This window comes from Lissotriton helveticus, chromosome 1_1, assembly GCF_964261635.1.
Source record: "Lissotriton helveticus chromosome 1_1, aLisHel1.1, whole genome shotgun sequence".
NCBI lineage: Eukaryota > Metazoa > Chordata > Amphibia > Caudata > Salamandridae > Lissotriton > Lissotriton helveticus.
Genome location: NC_136057.1, coordinates 1442301929 through 1442320640, shown reverse-complemented (window position 1 = coordinate 1442320640; position 18712 = coordinate 1442301929). Strand labels below are relative to the sequence as shown.

General features: G+C 43.5%; 1 protein-coding gene across 7 annotated transcripts in view; it reads left to right on the top strand.

Moving 5' to 3' along the window:
- RFX1 (regulatory factor X1) overlaps positions 1-18712 on the top strand; it is a 529043-nt gene that overhangs the window by 124924 nt on the left and 385407 nt on the right. For 4 of the 7 annotated variants that reach the window (XM_078685651.1, XM_078685646.1, XM_078685636.1 and 1 more), the window contains exons 5-6: positions 14294-14389; positions 15914-16009. In XM_078685651.1, the coding sequence (XP_078541777.1) occupies positions 14294-14389; positions 15914-16009 (192 nt within the window). The remainder of the gene's footprint in view (positions 1-14293; positions 14390-15913; positions 16010-18712) is intronic. The other 3 variants (XM_078685660.1, XM_078685656.1, XM_078685642.1) reach the window with 1 other exon arrangement.

The following is an 18712-nucleotide window of genomic DNA, read 5'->3' as shown; positions in this document are numbered from 1 at the left end:
AGGGTCAGCGCCGGGACACCCCGTTGGGGTAGCTGCGCGCTCTACAAATGACACAATAATAATAATAAGGGTGCGCTCCACAGTTTGAAGGCCCCTGCTCTACTGCCTTCACCCCTCAGTCTTGAGCCCTGGTGTACTCATCTCCCAGTGTTCACCACTGCTGCCCTCACATTTGATTCCCGATCACTACTGACCTCGCTTATCAAGGCACTGCTGCCCCTTCTTCACTAGACTCATTGCTCCATAGTTTATTTTGTACTCTCCCCTCACTTAGAACCTCTGCAGCTGCCAGGGCCTCTCCACAACCTCTGCTCACCCTTTCTGGGGTGTCACCTATCACCTCAGCTTCCAAACAATTCAATAACATGCTCCCTTTCCCACCTGCCCTTATAAACTCTCCCTAGCCATTTTTGCCTCATACCTTCCCTCTAACCATAATAATTGATGCACTTAAAGTGCACTCGACAATTTGTCTCATTTCTAGGCACTGATAACAGGTGTTAGTTACCAAACTCTGTGGTACTCAGTTATAGACCTCAGTACTTAACCTGAATCTAATCATCCCCCTCCATAACCTACCAGCAACAAAGGGCCTCTACCCTTCCCTTACCAACCCACCAACAGTCACCAGTCCCCCACTGCAAGTGTAACCACGGATTCCCAAACCTTTAACCCTAACCCAGCCCCAGCCACACTTACTTTTCACCCATGGCCCGATGGTCACTGCCAACAACACCATCCCACAAAAAAAGCAGTATGTTCTCTAACCTCTGTGGTATTCACTACTCTTGCCCAAAACCACATTACTAATCCTGTTGGTAGTGTTGTCCATAATTTTCACTCCTAATCCATGGGATGCCATCACCTCATCCACCAACCCCTATTGCTCGTATCTCTCACCTGACTCCCACCCACTACTGTCCTCACCTCCTACATCACCTTTTATTAATTCTCTCAGCCTCTCACATCACCCCCAAAGAATGCTAAGCGGATCCTTCTCCTCACCTACAACATTTACTGTTGATATCTCGTCTCTGAACCACTGATCTAATCGATTCCCAAACATCAACCCACAACCAACTCCTTCCCAGCAACACTGTTCAACCCGCAGTCACCTCATGTACATCTCAGGTTCCTCCACCTCTTGCCTAATCAGCTGCTGTTGCCCTGTCTCTTACATTGTCTGTAATCACTGCTGCTATTGGGGTCACTCCCATCTCTCACCAAACCTGAACAAGTTGGCGCAACACGTTTCCCTTTACCACAAACAATTCTGCAGCTGAATGCTACAGCCCCCAAGTAGTTCCTTAATGTCCACTAAAACAGTGATATTGAATCCCTCACTATGCCTCTCCCTTCACCTTCTCTGGCTTCCATCTGTCACCCAATCATTTACCACAAGGGCCCCCAATTTCAAGCCACCCTCAACCATTAATTTTCTCATACCTCACTAATCCCCAACCAATTCTGCCAGCTTTCCTCAGCTGCACACCACCACCTACCTTCTCCACTAGCCAGCACTAACTTCACCCCTAATGATCATCCATCAACTCCTATTTTCCACCTCTGACTATCACTCTTCGACCTACCTCACTGACACCCACTGCTGCATCTACCCTTCACCTGCTTCCAATGAGTAACCAGCTGTCAACTCTCCGTCCACTGAAACCCTCCACCAGTCATCTCATACCTCAAAGCATTGCTTCCCTCGCCTAACACCTTAACACCCAACCACCACTGCTTCAACTCCGCATTGTTTACATCCCAACATCTCAGCACATCTTTTACGGTATAGAGGGCCAAAGAGGGTGGAATGTTTCTCTCCATTTTCCATTTGATTTGGAGCTGCTGGCCTGGAAGTAAAATGCAAATATCCTAAAATTGATTACTTGAAAAATAAGAGCCTGTCTTTGAGAGCCTTGAGTTTACCCCTCTAAAAGAATTAGAGTTGGGTCACCTTCCACTTGGAGCACAACATATTGAGTCTCTGAGTGAAGTCAGCGGTTTGAAGCAGAACTTCTTAAAGGAATGCGAACAAAGGATTTGAGGTAATGTAGAAACGCTAAGTAGGTAATGACAGGGAAGCCAGTTGAGGCATGTAGCATGGTAGGAAGGTCATGAAAGAGAATGCGATGTAGGATTTAATTTGGCAGAGAGTGATGGTATTCAAATCTATTGTGGCATTTCTGTCTGATTATGTACCGTGGGACTCCCTCTTCGATGACGGGGAATATTCAAGCTTGTGAATATATGAAAGACACCCCAATACTGGAGAATTGGAGCTCCCCCTTCATCCGCTTTAGCTGCCATTTAACATGTAAGACAAGTTTGTTCTGTAAGTGGTTACCTGTGGGAAGTCAGTCTCTGTAGAAATCTAATTTCTTCCTGTCGTGTATGGTCCAGCATGGATCCTCACATTGGTGGGGTGACTTCCCCACCATGTTTTTTTAGTTTCCCCTTTCTTGTTGTCAGTGAATGCTCGTTGTAATGTTTTTCCCAAGGGGTTTAAGCCCTTCCTCTGTCGTTCGGACATGTTGGTTCCCTCCTTCGGCCAGAAAGACTGTTCAGCACTGTAATGTACATCAGAATCTGATTGTCTCTTTATTCAGGACGTCGGTGAGGTGTCTTAGCGTTCCTCAAGGGTAGAGTAAGAGAGGTCCTATTGTAGTACAAGCTTGTCACCACCAAAGGGAAGCAGCAAGGATGTGCACACGCCTCTAAGAACTGTCTCTTTTGGCTGGAATGAGGAGAACTCTACTACAATACCTCTAGGTCTGGTGTTGGTATTACTGTAGACATTACGTCTGTGTCTTCCTCTTCTTCAGTTACATTTCTAACCCTGATGTTATCTCTTCATGCCCTATGTTCTAAGTCATTGCATTTCAGTTGCAGCATATCACCTGAGTCTCTAATGATTGAATTTTGTTGGGGGTGTTCTGTTTTCACTTGAGAGAACTCCTGCACTTCAGTCTCCTTGGTCTGCCACTCTTGCGCTTGTTTGGTCAATATCTTTAGTAAGTGACAAGTTTGTTTTATTAATGCTTTTTGTGGCGGTTACTAACTTGTCTCATATCTGCCTTCCATTCCTCCCTCAGCTCCTGGAGACTCACCCTCAGTTCAAATACAAAAAAAGAGAGGAACAATCCGCAGTCTTGATGTAATTTAATTTTCAGTCGCACCGTGTTTCTAGAGTCCAATCGCAACTCCTTCCACATTCAGTCCATTAACATATTCAGTATATTCCTTGCATGTCCTATTTTATTCTCCAAAACTGTTGACAAAATGCCTTGCACAATGTTGTTTTCAGGTCCTCAGTTCACTGTTTTTTGGATGCCATTTTTAATATTCTCTGTGGATTTCCCCACAGACGGCCCTTCACTTTTTTCTGCATGGTACTCCAAAAGGACTCTATCGCTTTGCATGTTGTTGTTGAAGGCTTCTGATGAATTCAGGCTGACGTTGGTGCAATCCTTTAGCAAATAGAGTCTGCTGTATACTGTGGCCATCTCTGATGTCCCACGCTATTAGCAGGTTGTGCCCTATAAGGTTTGTCATATGTTAACTATCACACTGTGGTCCTTCATGTTCCCCTTGCTGGAGCGTAGCTCCATCCTTGGAATATTGTCCAGTGCTGATAAAAACCTCAGCTTAGGTGTCATATTTATGCCCCATGAAGTGAATTTGTGCAGGCTTTTGAGGGTCCTCCCCCTGTATCTCATCAGAAACTCTTTTCATGAATGTCTAGAGGGGTGGAAGGGAGGAGTTTCCCCTCCAAGTTGTTCATGTGGATAAATATGTTGCAGTGGTGGCCTTGATGGGAGTACTCATTTTAGCTCAATTATATCTGGTCCTGGAAAGTTGCCCTGGGATGTCCAGGCCTCATGAGGCTAGGGTTTCTGACCACCTGCCTCCCCTTCCTCCCGCCTCGCCTCTCTCCTCCTTCAGCAGTCCTCCAGCGACCTGGAGGACATTATTTCACCACATTGGCTCCTGGCCTCTGAACTGGGCCATATTATGAACAAGTTCCACGCTACTGTGTGTTTGCGCCACCCACTATGATCCTGCCCGCCAGCTTTTTGTCTTGCATTCTGTTTCTCTGGCGATCACCATTTCTGTCCACCTTCTGCTGGTTGTCGGTTGCACTTGTACCAGGGAAGCATGGCCACCCTCTGATGGCTCCTTGTTATGATTAGGCACTTTCCTTCATCTTTATCCCAATAGGTGGTGGTGGAGCTTAGAAGCTTGCATCCGCCATGTGGGCTTGCAAACTATGCACCAATTTTTCTCTTTTTTATATGTTTTCTTCCTTCTATTTCACTGTGGCATCCATTCTCTATTGCAATCTGGGTTGTGACCTACATTACTGTATTCACCAGAAAGACTAACAGGCCTCTTGCAGCAAGGCCTAGAACTCACTGCAGTAGAGGGGACAGGCAGCTAGAGCTGCTCCCATGAGGAATGTCAACAACTTAGATATATGTATGTCTCCAGCCTGGCTATAGGTTCACGCCTTTTGCTGACCATTATTTTTTGATTTGGACAACAGTGCAGATGCCTTAGCAGGTGTTTGTACATACTCTTTTTGCATAAGTTCGCCCACAAGTCTTTTTCCTGGTTTTCCTTCCTCTGTTCCAGATGAGCTTGCTACTTTGTTCTACTGTTCACATGATAGGGAGGAAAAGTTACCTGTGTATTATTCTGTTTCTCTTTTGTGGGTATCTAACTTAAATACATCAACATTCTTTCTCTCTCACTAAAAAACTAGGTGAATAGAAAAAAGGTGTGAGCCTTGTGAACTTTTTTACCTAACAATAATCTGCTAAATGACACAGCAGAACGCACTAGGACAGCTACAAAATGCCTCTCGCCCTGCAAAATGTATTCCTATGCCACAATTTCCTACCTGTTTTTTTGTTCCTCTGTCAGCCAAATGTAAATGAAATGTTAACATTTTAAAAAATGTGTTCCGGGATCTTGTGCAAAGGCCTAGACATTTTCCTGTTTATGAATTCAAAGAAAATGTCCAGATGGAGAGAGAAATGCAGTAAAAAGCAGGCTTTGGACATCTGGTGCTTTCATGACTAACAACGCAGAATAGGTGCTAGGTGGTCACTGACAGCAGAATTTAATTTCAGATTTATTAGACATTTGAATGGCATATGCTTGCTTTTCTGAACTTGTGTAATGAGCATTTTTGGAGATATTGATTACACTTCATCATACAATTTATTGCTAATCTATAATTACATGATGCCTGATGGCCCGACTGCCTCTAGAACCAGTGAACATAGACTTTCTCTGTGCGACCAGGCATTCCTAATCTATCCTACTCTCCGTGCTGGGTGCTCAGCAGAGTACTGTATATTCACTAGGCTTTTCGGCAATGGGTCTACATTTGCTTTGCATTGTGAATTTTCTCCCAATTAATTAGTATGCTTACCTGAGTCGTTTAGATAACAATGAATAAACATATATGACATGTAGTGGTAGAAAAGCTGTTGTATTAAAGGGTACACTTATAGGGAATGCTCTCAATGTGGGAATATTGGTTAACAGTGGTAGCATCACTGTTTGATGGTTGGCTGATGAGCCAGGCATAGGGATGTAAAGCAGACTTTGTGTAAAATGTAAGAAATTAGATTGTAGGCACTTGATTCCCAGCCACATTGTTGCTGTTAGAAGGTGATCAACTGAGGAGCAAGATGGCGGGTTGACACCGCCACAGAGTTCAGCCGAATGAGCTCCCACCCGACACCCGATTGAGACGATCTCACAACGTGTTTTCTTCCCTGCATTCTCTGCATAACGCAACGGCTTGGAAAGGAACTGAAAACTGAAAAGAACTGAAAAGAATTGAAATAATTGACAACTGTGGTTATCCTCTCAACCGGAGACACTGAAAGAAAGCGGATGTGGCAGTCCTTCGCGAACAGACTCGGTCGCTTGATTTCAGCGTCTCGGCTGGTTTACTGGAAACTAGGAAGCCGCCTGCGGTCGTCTGACCAGGCCTGGTTTTTGCTATTGCTCCAGTGGCGGGGGTGGCAGCTATATCATCGTCTTATCTACCGTCGGTTTTCCCCTCATTTCTGGTCAAGAGGATGGCACCAAAAACGGCTCCGAGGAGTACTCGCGCCGGAAGGAATGTCGGTGCGGAGTAGGAACAGGAGAGGTGAATATACCGATGAACGTATTGGATGGCGCTGGGAAACCATCACCTGCAGGCAACTCAGAGAGGATTAGAGCGCCCGTCAGCCAACTCGAGGCTCAGTCAGCGGTCACTGGACCCGGAGCCATCCAAGAAGGTAATATTGTTACCACGCTTAACGTTGCGGATATTGCTTTAAATGTTCCCTTAAATACTGCTACAATTGTAACTGCCACTACAACCGCTACTGTTACTGTCTCGGAGCCGTTAGAATCTACTGGTGTTACTGCTAACGATAATATAGCTCTGCCTCTGCCTCCATCGGCTGCTGATGGCTGTGGAATTCACCTGATACTGATGTGGGTGCAGGGGATGGATGCGCTCTGGCGAGTCACATTGCGTATGATGGAACTGCCCAATTGAAAAGATGGGCAGAATTGGGGGCAATAGTCTGCAGTGCTATAGATACAATTACCGTGGATACTACCGTTGAGGAGAGCGATGAGGAGGACTTGAAGGCGGACTCAATTGATGATATTGAAGACGCTACGGAACTCTCAATGCGATACAAAAGGGGATGATGGACGGAGCGTTTGAGCAAATCAAACACTCACCCCAAGTCAACAGATCTGGGTTTAATCCATCACCATTCTTTAGCTCACTCCGCCACCCCAGTTCAGACATGGCCATATGCAAATCAGTCTGACCCTGTGCCTCATGGGAACAGTCCAGCCCGAACTGCCAAGCAATGTCTTCCCTGGACCGGAAACAAGCATCCTGGGACCGGTTTTGGGTTCATAACCCTCATCAGCCATCCCTTTTTGTATCACAGAACTCTCAACTGCATCAATTGATATTGCAAAATCATCTGTGGATAAAAAGGGAAAGGCAAAAAAGAAAAACAAGAGCAGTAAAAGCAAAAAGAAATCACCTGTTGGACAGAATGTTGGACAGAATGTGACTACACCACTTGAAAAGGTAATTCCTGACAATAGCCCTTTGCGTAAATGGATGCAGGCAAAGGGAGGCATCAAGAGTGTGGCATCGCTAAATACAGGAAGCACTCCCAGCGAGGACATATCAGCAAAATCCCAATTAGTAACCTCGGTGGTTGATAGTCTAACGAGGTTGCCTTCAGGCGTAGCAAGTTATATTCACCCAGGTCCAGGAGCATCCTATACTATGGATGGAATTCAAGGTATTACAGGCGCTACTATAGGCGCTCAGGAGATGGCTGTAACAACGGACAGTGCAGGAACAGCTGGTAATCAAGAAGCTATGACACCATCATTGTGTTTGATACTGCAGTCGCTAAAAGAGCAAAGACAAGAAGCTCAATATCACTATACGCAGGCCCATGAAAATAACAGTAGAGTTCAGCAGTCCTTGCAGGAGATGGCGAATCAGTTGGGGAGTCTAACCCAGGATATTTCAGAATTACAACAGATGGTCGTAGACACGGAGGAGCTATCAACCCGCATAGACAGTCTCAGAAAGAAACATGACGATCAGATTTTAGCGATGCAGATCAAACTGGAGGACATGGAAAACCGTCAGCGCCGACAAAACTTAAAACTTTTCGGCATCCCTGAAGGCTCAGAGGGGGCAGACCCGAGGTTCTATATGGTTCAGCTACTTCAGAAGGCCTTTCCCATGCTCGCTGATTGGGACTGGGATTCTCAGCTGCAGAGCGTCCATAGACTACCAACTACCCAGAGGGGCAAGGGCGGGCAATACACACGACCATTTATGATTTATTTTGGTAATTTTCTGTTGAGACAGGCAGTCGCATTGAAAGCCAAACCTAACTCTCCGGTAAAAGTAGGAACTATACGCTTCTTTGTTAGATCTGACTTAAGTAAGGCTACGATGGACAGACATTGGAAGCTACGCTAATATATAGATTCGATAAAGGCTTTGGGTGCGCAGGTTTTTTTACAAAAACATGCATGCTTAAAAGTTCTTAAGAATGGCCATACCTATTTTTTTGCAGGAGAAAAGGAAATCGAGCAGGCAATGGCTAAGTGGAAAACGGAGGCTGAATCACAAAAGTAGAATGGGGGTCGTAAATCATTGGCCTCGGAAGCTTCTTAGTATGGCCTCAAATAAAAAATTAAATCTTATTCAGCTTATGTTTAGTTTATGCTTAGCTGGTGCCTGGGTATTTCTGTAATAGGGCCAGAGGGGGGCATCCGGGACTAATGTATGTATCTGGCAAAGCGATGGACAAGTTATATCTGTGTAGTCAACTTCGGCTAACTAAGGCACTATTTCAGGGGGAGGGAAACATATTTGATTACACGATGAGGGTGTCGGGGAGAGCATTATGGTTGAAGCTCTGTAGGGGCTGCCTAGCTAGCGGCAGCTGGGTAACGGGGGGAATCCTCTTTCATTGGGGGGTGGGGTTGGTTGTGGAGGGAGGGAGGGGAAAGGAGGGCAAAAAATGTCATCATTAGGGCACCGTAGGTTATTAGCTCTTTCTTTTCTTTTTGGTTCTACTTTTCCAATTCTCTCTTATTTGAAATGCAAGAGAGTAAATATAAACGGAGTAATGGCTATGGAGGTACTAAAGGGGGTACGGCCAAAGGTTAGGAAAACTTATCATGGATCAGAATAAATGCATGGTCTGGAATGTGGCTGGTCTCAATAGTACTAATAAACGTAAGTTAGTCCGGGAGGAGCTGAGAATGTACCAACCTCATTTAGTAGCTATAACAGAAACACATTTTGCTTACAAAGACCGTAACTTGCTAAAACAATTGGGGTATGAGATTATTACATGTACCACTCAATCAATATCTTTAAAAGGAGTAGCTATTCTAAAAGATAAGAGGTTTAATGGTAGAGTGCTAAAAAGCCAATCAGACCAACGTGGCCGTTGGGCACTCGCTCAGCTGGAGATAGGAGGTAAAACATTTGTGGTGTGTGCAGTGTATGGCCCTAATGTGGAAGATCCTGCAATTTTTGAACATCTCATTTTAGAATTGCTGAATTGGGAGGGGGAAAAACTGATAATGGGGGATTTCAATTGCGTTATGGACTATGGCTTAGACTCTTCTGGTAAAGGCCGGGCCCAAAGAATGCGCAAGACACGTGCCGCGATATTCCAAATGGCAAGGCTACAGTCTGTTAAAGATCAATGGAGAAACAAATATTTAACACCGGGCTATATATATTTTTTGGTCCCCCATAAATCTTACTCAAGAATTGATATGGTTTGGGTATCAGATGGTTTAATTAGAACATCGGATAAAGAAATATGCCCCCACGTAACATCAGACCATATTCCTATTATGCTAGTATTCCGGGTCGATGTAGTAAAGAGGGAGACTAGACCATTTTCATTTTCCAAGATATCTGTTGACAGATAGCAACTACTTAGATAATACGGCCAGGGAACTGGAAGAGTTCTTCAGAGTTAATACAGGAACAGCCTCACCGACGATTGTATGGGATACAATGAAAGCGTTCATTCGTGGTATTACCCAAAAATATATTTATGATTGGAATAAGAAATGCAGAAACGAAACAGAGTCTCTATTAAGCACTTCACGTAATCTTGAGGTGCAGCATACAGAGGCAGTAAATAAAGATCAGGCTCCTCGGGATATTCTGCTTCTATCATTAATAGACGCAAGAGTATTGGTGAAGAAGACTCTTCGGGAAAAAATGGTAGCTAGCTTTACTAAACATCGACTAGAAAGATACGAATATGGGGAACATATTGGGCAGGTACTGGCCTATCAGTCTGCAGAGGCAAAAGCAAAAACTAAGATCAGTGCTATAAGGGGCTTAGATGGACATATGCGTACTGAACCCTCGGCTATTTTGGAGCAATTTCTCTTATTTTATCAGAAACTTTACTCCCTTACATGGGACCCGAACCAGAAAGATATACTAGGTTATATAGAAGATAGCGGCATACCAAAAGCTGATGAAGAGGAAGCAGCTAAATTAGAAGACATAGTGTCTATAGAAGAAGTGGAACTGGCTTTGTCAACTTTACCAACTTGGAAGGCAGCTGGAGTTTACTCGCTGCCATTAGAATTTTATAAATCTTTTAAGAGTACTATTACTGCCTATGTGTAGAGTGATACAGTCGGTGGCAGTAAGCGGGCAGGTACCGGAGTCGTGGAATACAACACAAATAGTATTTTTCTTAAAAAAGGGCAAATCTCCAACAGAATGCGGGTCATATCGGCCTATCTCACTTATCAATACTAACGCAAAGGTCTTTTCAAAGATCTTGGCAACTCACCTAGCTCCACTTATGCCATGACTAGTTTCTGGAAGGCAACACTGGTTCATTATGGGGAGGGACACCACTGCTCACTTCAATATGGCCATTGGGGCATTCGATTACGCAGATAAGAAGGGGATCGACTTCGGTATGATATTATTAGACGCCGAAAAGGACTTTGACCGAGTCAGGTCGGACTTCTTATGGGCCGTACTGGCCAAAATTGGTTTTGGACCTCAATTTCGGTCCTGAGTACAGGCTATATATTGTAATCCACAGGCCAAGTTGTGGTATGGGGGAATGTGTTCACCTCCATTTCAGATTTTGTGCAGGACAAGGCAGGGATGTCCCCTGTCCCTGTTATTATTCGCCCTTTATATGGAGCCATTCCTGGGCACACTACAAAAGTGCACACAAATTAAACCTCTAAAAGCTGACAATACTAAACTAAAGATCACAGCTCATGCAGACGATATTGCAGTCTATGCAATCAATCCAGTAATGAGTATTAAGGTAGAAGCAGACAAATTTGGCAAAGTTGCAGGTTACAAATTGAATGCTGACAAAACTCAGGTACTTACCACTGTTGGGATTTAGAACTCCATTATTGGATCTTGTGTCACTGTAACTTACTTGGGAGTAACGATAACGGGTAAGATTAATCAGATTATCGATTTAAATTATGCACCCTTGCTAAAAGAAACTATTAAATTGTTAAAAATTTGGCATAGGCTCCCTATAGGTCTGGTAGGTAGATGTAACCTGATCAAAATGAAAATATTGCCTACATTTCTATTTTTGTTTTGTTCTATTCCTTTGAAAGTCGCCAACACATTCTTAAAAAATTAGAGGGGGTTTTTAGTAGCTTTATTTGGGGATATACAAAACTGAGGAGGGCGATTGAGTTGCTCAAAGCTACATATGATCAAGTTGGGCTTGGTCTCCCAGATTTCAAAATCTATTTCTGGGCCGTTTTACGGGTCATTTCCGTAGCTTGCTCGGCCTAGATCAGACTGATTTTGTATCCATGTTTATGCTTGGAAACCAGAGGGATACATTTTTATATGGAATTAGAGATCCAAACTATTTTAAAAGGATAGAATGTAAGACCGTAAAGGACATTGTTTATATTTGCCAAGCAATGGCTACTAGGTGCAATCTACCGATATTCCATAAAAACTACCCATTGTGGGAGAATCCCACTTTTCCTGAGGTATTTCAGGATCAAGCGGGTAAAATTTGGCGAACTATGGAGTAAACTGCTTGGGCAATTTATATAATGATAGAGGTATCAAATCATTTGAAAATTTAAGACTGGCCTGTAAACTTCCAGACCATTTTTTTTAAAAATACTTACAGATTAAGGATTATCCTGCTTCTAATGTGGCCATAAAAGAAATTAGCGGTACAAAAGGGGGTGGTGATGGACGGAGCATCTGAACCAATCAAACTCTCACACCGAGTCAACAGATCTGGGTTTAATCCATCACCGTTCTTTAGCCCACTCTGCCACCCCAGTTCAGACATGGCCATATACAAATCAGTCTGACCCTGTGCCTCATGGGAACAGTCCAGCCCGAACTGCCAAGCCATGCCTTCACTGGACCGGAAAAAAGCTTCCTAGGACCGGTTTCTGGCATTTCAGCTGTCTTCAGCCAGGCTTGTTTGAATCCAGTGGCAAAGTGAGCAAGGGACTCACGTCTGAGCATACCCTGCCAACTTATGGCGAACAAAGCGGTACAAAAGGGGGTGGTGATGGACGGAGCATCTGAACCAATCAAACTCTCACACCCAGTCAACAGATCTGGGTTTAATCCATCACCGTTCTTTAGCCCACTCTGCCACCCCAGAACTGGGTTGGCTTGGTGAGCAAAATAACGATGGATTCAACCCAGATCTATGACTGGGGGTGAATGTTTTGCCATTGCGCAACATTCCGTCCATCATCTTGTGTGTTTTGCTGTTCACCCTATGTGGGAAGGGTATGCCCAGACGTGGGTCCCGTGCTCACTATGCCACTGGAGTCAAGCTATCCTGGCTGATGAAGGCTGATAGCCAGATACCGGTCCTAGGATGCCTGATTCCGGTCCAGGAAAGACATGGCTTGGCACTTCGGTCTGGACTGTTCCCATGAGGCACAGGGTCAAAACTGATTTGCATATGGCCATGTCTGAACTGGTTTGGCTTGGTGAGCAAAATAACGATGGATTCAACCCAGATCTATGACTGGGGTGAATGTTTTGCCATTGCGCAACATTCCGTCCATCATCTTGTGTGTTTTGCTGTTCACCCTATGTGGGAAGGGTATGCCCAGACGTGGGACCCCTGCTCACTACGCCACTGGAGTCAAGCTATCCTGGCTGATGAAGCCTGATAGCCAGAAATCGGTCCTAGGATGCTTGATTCCGGTCCAGGAAAGACATGGCTTGGCAGTTCGTTCTGGACTGTTCCCATGAGGCACAGGGTCAAAACTGATTTGCATATGGCCATGTCTGAACTGGGTTGGCTTGGTGAGCAAAATAACGATGGATTCAACCCAGATCTATGACTGAGGGTGAATGTTTTGCCATTGCGCAACATTCCGTCCATCATCTTGTGTGTTTTTCTGTTCACCCTATGTGGGAAGGGTATGCCCAGACGTGGGTCCCGTGCTCACTATGCCACTGGAGTCAAGCTATCCTGGCTGATGAAGGCTGATAGCCAGAAACTGGTCCTAGGATGCTTGATTCCGGTCCAGGAAAGACATGGCTTGGCAGTTCGGTCTGGACTGTTCCCATGAGACACAGGGTCAAAACTGATTTGCATATGGCCATGTCTGAACTGGGTTGGCTTGGTGAGCAAAATAACGATGGATTCAACCCAGATCTATGACTGGGGGTGAATGTATTGCCATTGCGCAACATTCTGTCCATCATCTTGTGTGTTTTGCCATAAAAGAAATAAGACATTCAACAGTTTGGGATTGTATCTATAGTGAGAAGTCGAAATCTCTCATTGGCTCAATGTATGCTCTACTACATAGTTTTAGACCATTGGGCAGTGAGAACTTAGCGGAACGTTGGACTCAAACTTTGGGGACAATGGTCTCAACTAGAATGGTTGAACAAGTATTAGGCTATGTTAAGGACTCGGTCCATTCTGTTAGCCTACAACTCCAGCAAACACGTATTACCTGCATGATGTATTACTCTGCGGCTAGAATAGCTAAATTGGCCCAAGGAAATAAGACGGGGGATAAGATAAAATACCCAAAATTTAGGACTGTACGTGGCTAACTTAAAACATATGTTTATGGAATGTCCAGAATTGAATAGGTACTTGAGGAAAATCGAGCAAATACTTAATTTTAAAATAGGATTGGATCACCCACTTACGGATCTTGAAATTATGTTGGGATATAAAGATGGTAATCCGGCAGTAGTGCGTCTCTTTACGATTTTGATGGCTGCAGCTAGGCTGGCTATTGCCAGGGCATGGGTCTCTACTACACCACCGGTGGCAGAGGATTGGTGGGCGATTTTTAGAGGCTAAGAGGCAGCTCTGGCAAAGGCAAGGGGCATCATATCGTTAGCTAAATTAGAGGCACTCTGAGGGCCATTGGCCCTGGATGGCTTATGGTAGCTAGTTCTTGGCTAAAGATGAAATAAGAAGTAGTCCCCCTAAAATATCTTCCCCACATATGCTATGCTACTGTGAGATTTTTTCCTATTTGTTTCTTCTCTTCTATTTCTTATTATTCTCTTGCCTATGTATTAATATATTTGTTTATTCATATTAATTTGGTTGCTTATGTCAATTGTATGAATATGCCCTATCTGATGAAAATAAAAATGTATATAAAAAAAAGAAGGTGATCTACAGAGGATCTGATGCCCTGCAACTCTGACAATCTCCTTTTTTTGTTTTAGAGATCTACGGTGCAAAGCCACATCTCAGCCGCCAAACCAGGATCCCTGGAGCAGCTGCAGGTGCATGGAGTGCAGCCAGTACTTGTGACACAGGAGGTATGGAAACTTTGTTGACCAGGCTTTGTGTCACCTGATGATCCCCAACCAAGTGCTATTGCAGAACCTTCTTTGAATTGAGCCCCCAATCACAATATGGGCACTCTGAAGACAGTACTTTGCCCGGCCCCCACCTAACCAATCAAAACACGTGTTTTGTGCAGACCTTTTTTGTCTCCAAGGCAACCCTTTAATCATGGCACCAGCAACTCTCAGCAGATGACATTATTGTACTGGAGTACAGTTATGCATTGTATAATTCCATCTGTATACCCAGCTCATCTATTCAGAGTGCAGACTTTCCCTGTAAGTTTTACTCCTATGCTGACTCATCCAGTCAGCACATAGTAGTTTAATTCAACAATTCATTTTCTGAAACAATCCTTCACTTTCTGCTCCTTCATCCACAAAGCAAATGTGCCCCTATTGACTTCCCTCTTAACCACCGCACAGAATTACCCAACAGACCACCTCAAACTGAGCAGATGCTCCAGTCAGAGTGCCAGCATCCTCTAGAGACCACCATCTTTGAGGAATTTCTGAAGATGCTCCAATTCTGAGACTCTCCTTCAGATTACACGCTTTCTCTTATGACATTCTGTCTTTCTGAGTAGGTCTTCCCAAATGACCACTCAGTTATTCCCAGCAGATCTTCCCTCTCCAACTAGGTTCTCCAACCAGGATGCAGATCTCCATTGCAGACTTCCTCCCTACCACTTGTACGGCTGGGTAGCTATGCTGCATTGACCTTAAGGCAAGCAAGGTAAATGGACTTCCCTGCCCCTTATTAGGTAGTACAAGGCTTGTGATTAAAGTTGCACCTCACTTAGGTCTTGAAAGGCCAACACTGGCCTGGGTTTGCTTGTGCATTGACCTTAAGGCAAGCAAGGTAAATGGACTTCCCTGCGCCTTATTAGGTAGTACAAGGCTTGTGATTAAAGTTGCACCTCACTTAGGTCTTGAAAGGCCAACACTGGCCTGGGTTTGCTTGTGCCTCTATTCAGAGTCAATGGCACAATTCGTGGCAAACCAAGGCTGATTGCATGTGGTTGGTTCTTCTCTGTAGTGGCACAGTGAGGGAAAACAAGGGGTTGGAATGCGGCTGAGATTGATTACCAGTGGTTGAAATTAATTCAAGGATTCCACCAATCACGACTGTGATTTTCCTGGGCAATAAATGACTTGAATAATTGTGGTTCAGTGGGTCTCCTTAAGCAGCTGTGTCATAGTGCCACTGCAGGTGCTGCTTTATGGCAGCTATGCCTCAGCCTCTTTGCGTAGCTTCATCAATCAGAGTTTAGGTATTCCCAGTAAAGCCCTTCTACCTGAGGAGCTTCTCCAGTCACTGCACACCCACTTTGTCCACAGCACTTCCTGTCAGGGTCACCCACCTTCCACTCTTCCTTTGACTTTGATGGGGAATCTGCGTGCACTGTATTCCATCTCTATTTGTCCTCATTGAACTGTTTTATGTGTGTAATGTCTTTGTTCTCATAAGTCATGTTGTCTTGTTTGCTTTCTCAGAGGTCGGTTGTGCAGTCCACAACTCAGGTTCCTAAATCCAGCCCGGTACAGCAGCTGGCGGTACAAGGCCTGCAGCCGGTGCATACCACACAGGAGGTAGGGCACCTTTCATGGGGATATGGTGCCTCAATGGAGGTAGTATGCCTCACAGGATGTGAGACTTCTCTTTGGAGGGGGCTGTAGTTATGTCTCAGGCAGTGTACTTCATTGCAATGGGAAGGGTTCCTCCTTGGTGACTGAGTACTTTACAGATGGCAGGTTGCCTTGTAAATCTCAGGGAATCGCACAAGAGATAAACAGTTTTGAAAGAGCTTGCTGACGCCACTGAAGTTAATGTGTATTGCAAGATAAGCCTGGTATATGAGGAATACAGGAAGTGCACCAAAGCACATTTGTTTATAGGGAAAAAGTAGGAAAAAAGCAGTGAAAACGATATCCCAAAAAGCGAAAGAGGGCTTACACAGCACCGCATAGTCTGTAGAATCAAATGCAGCACCAGGGAAAGGATAGTTAGGGAATGCCACTATGGACCATCAATTGTTATTTTAGCATGTATGAAGTGATTTTCTTTTGTTACGTTTTAGAGAAATCCTGCACATAGGCAGAACTAGTCAGTGTTCATAAATTCAGTGAAGATTCGCTGGACTAGAAAGCTAAATTTACAAGTAACTATCCTTTTAGATGTTGTGCTCCTGTTGTATATTCATTACAAAGGCCTTAGCTGGAACAACTCACCTAATCCATTTTTATGATTAATATATATATATATATATATAAGTTTAAATGATATATTTGATTTTATATATATATATATATATATATATATATATATATATATATATATATAATCAAATATATCTATATATATATCCAAATATATCATTTAAACTTCTCAGTATGTATATTATTTGATATGAAAGTTTAAAATGTTAGATCAAATTATACAACATCAAGAAAAAAGTTGAATAGATATGTTCAGTAAAGATGCTGTAGTTAGATAGGTGAAGTGTATTCCATCCCCACACAACAATTTTCCTGTTTCCCTTTTACCGTGTTTGATAGAATAGAACACATTATAGGTACAAGGAGTGCAATTTAAAGTTCATTATTATTACTGAAGGTCAGATTGTTCTGTTCAAAACGTTCCATACTGCAGTAAAACGTCAGTCCCTTCGGTCTACCAAGCAGGTGTGGATACAAGACACATGTTGCATCGTAGTCATCCTCCTTTAAATATCTAGATTTACCAGGAATCTAAATACTGAATTATTTTTTATTGCTGATGCATTCTGGCAACGTATAGTGCAGGCTAAAAGGAGAATTAAGTTAGAGACCAAACGGCTCATCCATTCAATTTGTCAATGTGAGAACTTTTTGACGCGTCAGAGTTGACTCTTTTTTGGCAGTGAATCAGACTTTTTTTTCTTTAGTAATTTGAAAAAGGGCAGTGAAAGAAAACATGTGCGGTGGTTCTATTCTCCTTCATAGCGATTGCAGGGGCCAGCATGCTGAGGATTAGTAAATCAAGTTTTTATGTAGCTGTCCATTGGATATTCACTCATGGTTTAGAGAGTGACTGAATTGAACTAGAACTGTGCAGGTGATCTCAATTCTCGCTACTTCTGAGTATTGACTGATTTGTTCTACAGTGTACACCTAGCAATCTTTAAACTATCCTGTGCAGGTAAACCTACATTTCTTGTTGCCCTTCTCCAATTGGATGTTCATTCGTTTGTTCGCCAATAAGTGTGTACATTGATCATTCTATGTAGATGATTTCTTATTCCTCTCTGCCCTCATCCTGTGTGATTTTCTCATAAAAGTTTTCTAGAATGTGTTTCAATTGATGTGGGAATGTTGTGCTTTGAAAAGAAAATGTATTTATCTTTAATCAGTAAGATTATAAACCTCTGTGTCTTGGGTATCACTCGGATCCTAAACTGCCCAAACCACACACATCTTCTTTATAAAGAAAGCAGCTTGCTGCATTCATGGTGAGCATGATCAAATTAAACTTTCTGATAGATACATCTGCCGTGTGGATTCCTCACCTTGTGAATATCCCCTTGCGTCAGCAACATTCGGAAATTCTTTTTGTAGCCTCGCGCCGACGTGGACTCGGACGTCATAGAGACACGACATCGCTCGCGACTCCGCTGACGTCACCGACGCCTATAACAGGCCCACGCCGGCGTGATGACATCAGTTCCCTTTTTTCCGCGTCGTCGACGCTAACGGTTTCGGGATACTCTGTAGCTTCTGGTACTTTGTTACTATATTTCTTAGATTCTCCATTCTCTGACCTTTTTACTCGATTGAAAAAAATTCACAGAAACCTGTGTTATGGGGAGCACTGTTCACTCATTCACAGTAACGTGATTTGTTTTTTCTTATTTTTCATCCATATATTCAGTCCAACATAAACATCATAAGTTTAACAGCCTTATAATTCATCAAAAGTTCAAACTTAATGTATCCACAGTCTTATTGATCAAACTGAAAACCTTAACAAACAAGAAAGTAAATGCTCATCAAACGGTGATCGTATTTCATTTCTTCAAAGTTGACTTTATTCTTCTTTTTCATCAATAAATGCGACAATCTGAGTTCTTCAAACAACTCTCCATAATTCAACAAATGATGACATATCCCAATGCATTTCGGTATGCACCTTCGTCAGGGGAATGCACTATAAGTAACAAAAGTTCTATCATGTATATATCCGGTAGATACAATATTTACAATCACAAATACAACAGTTTCATTATTTGGTAATCGAACAGCAACCAGAAGATCTCC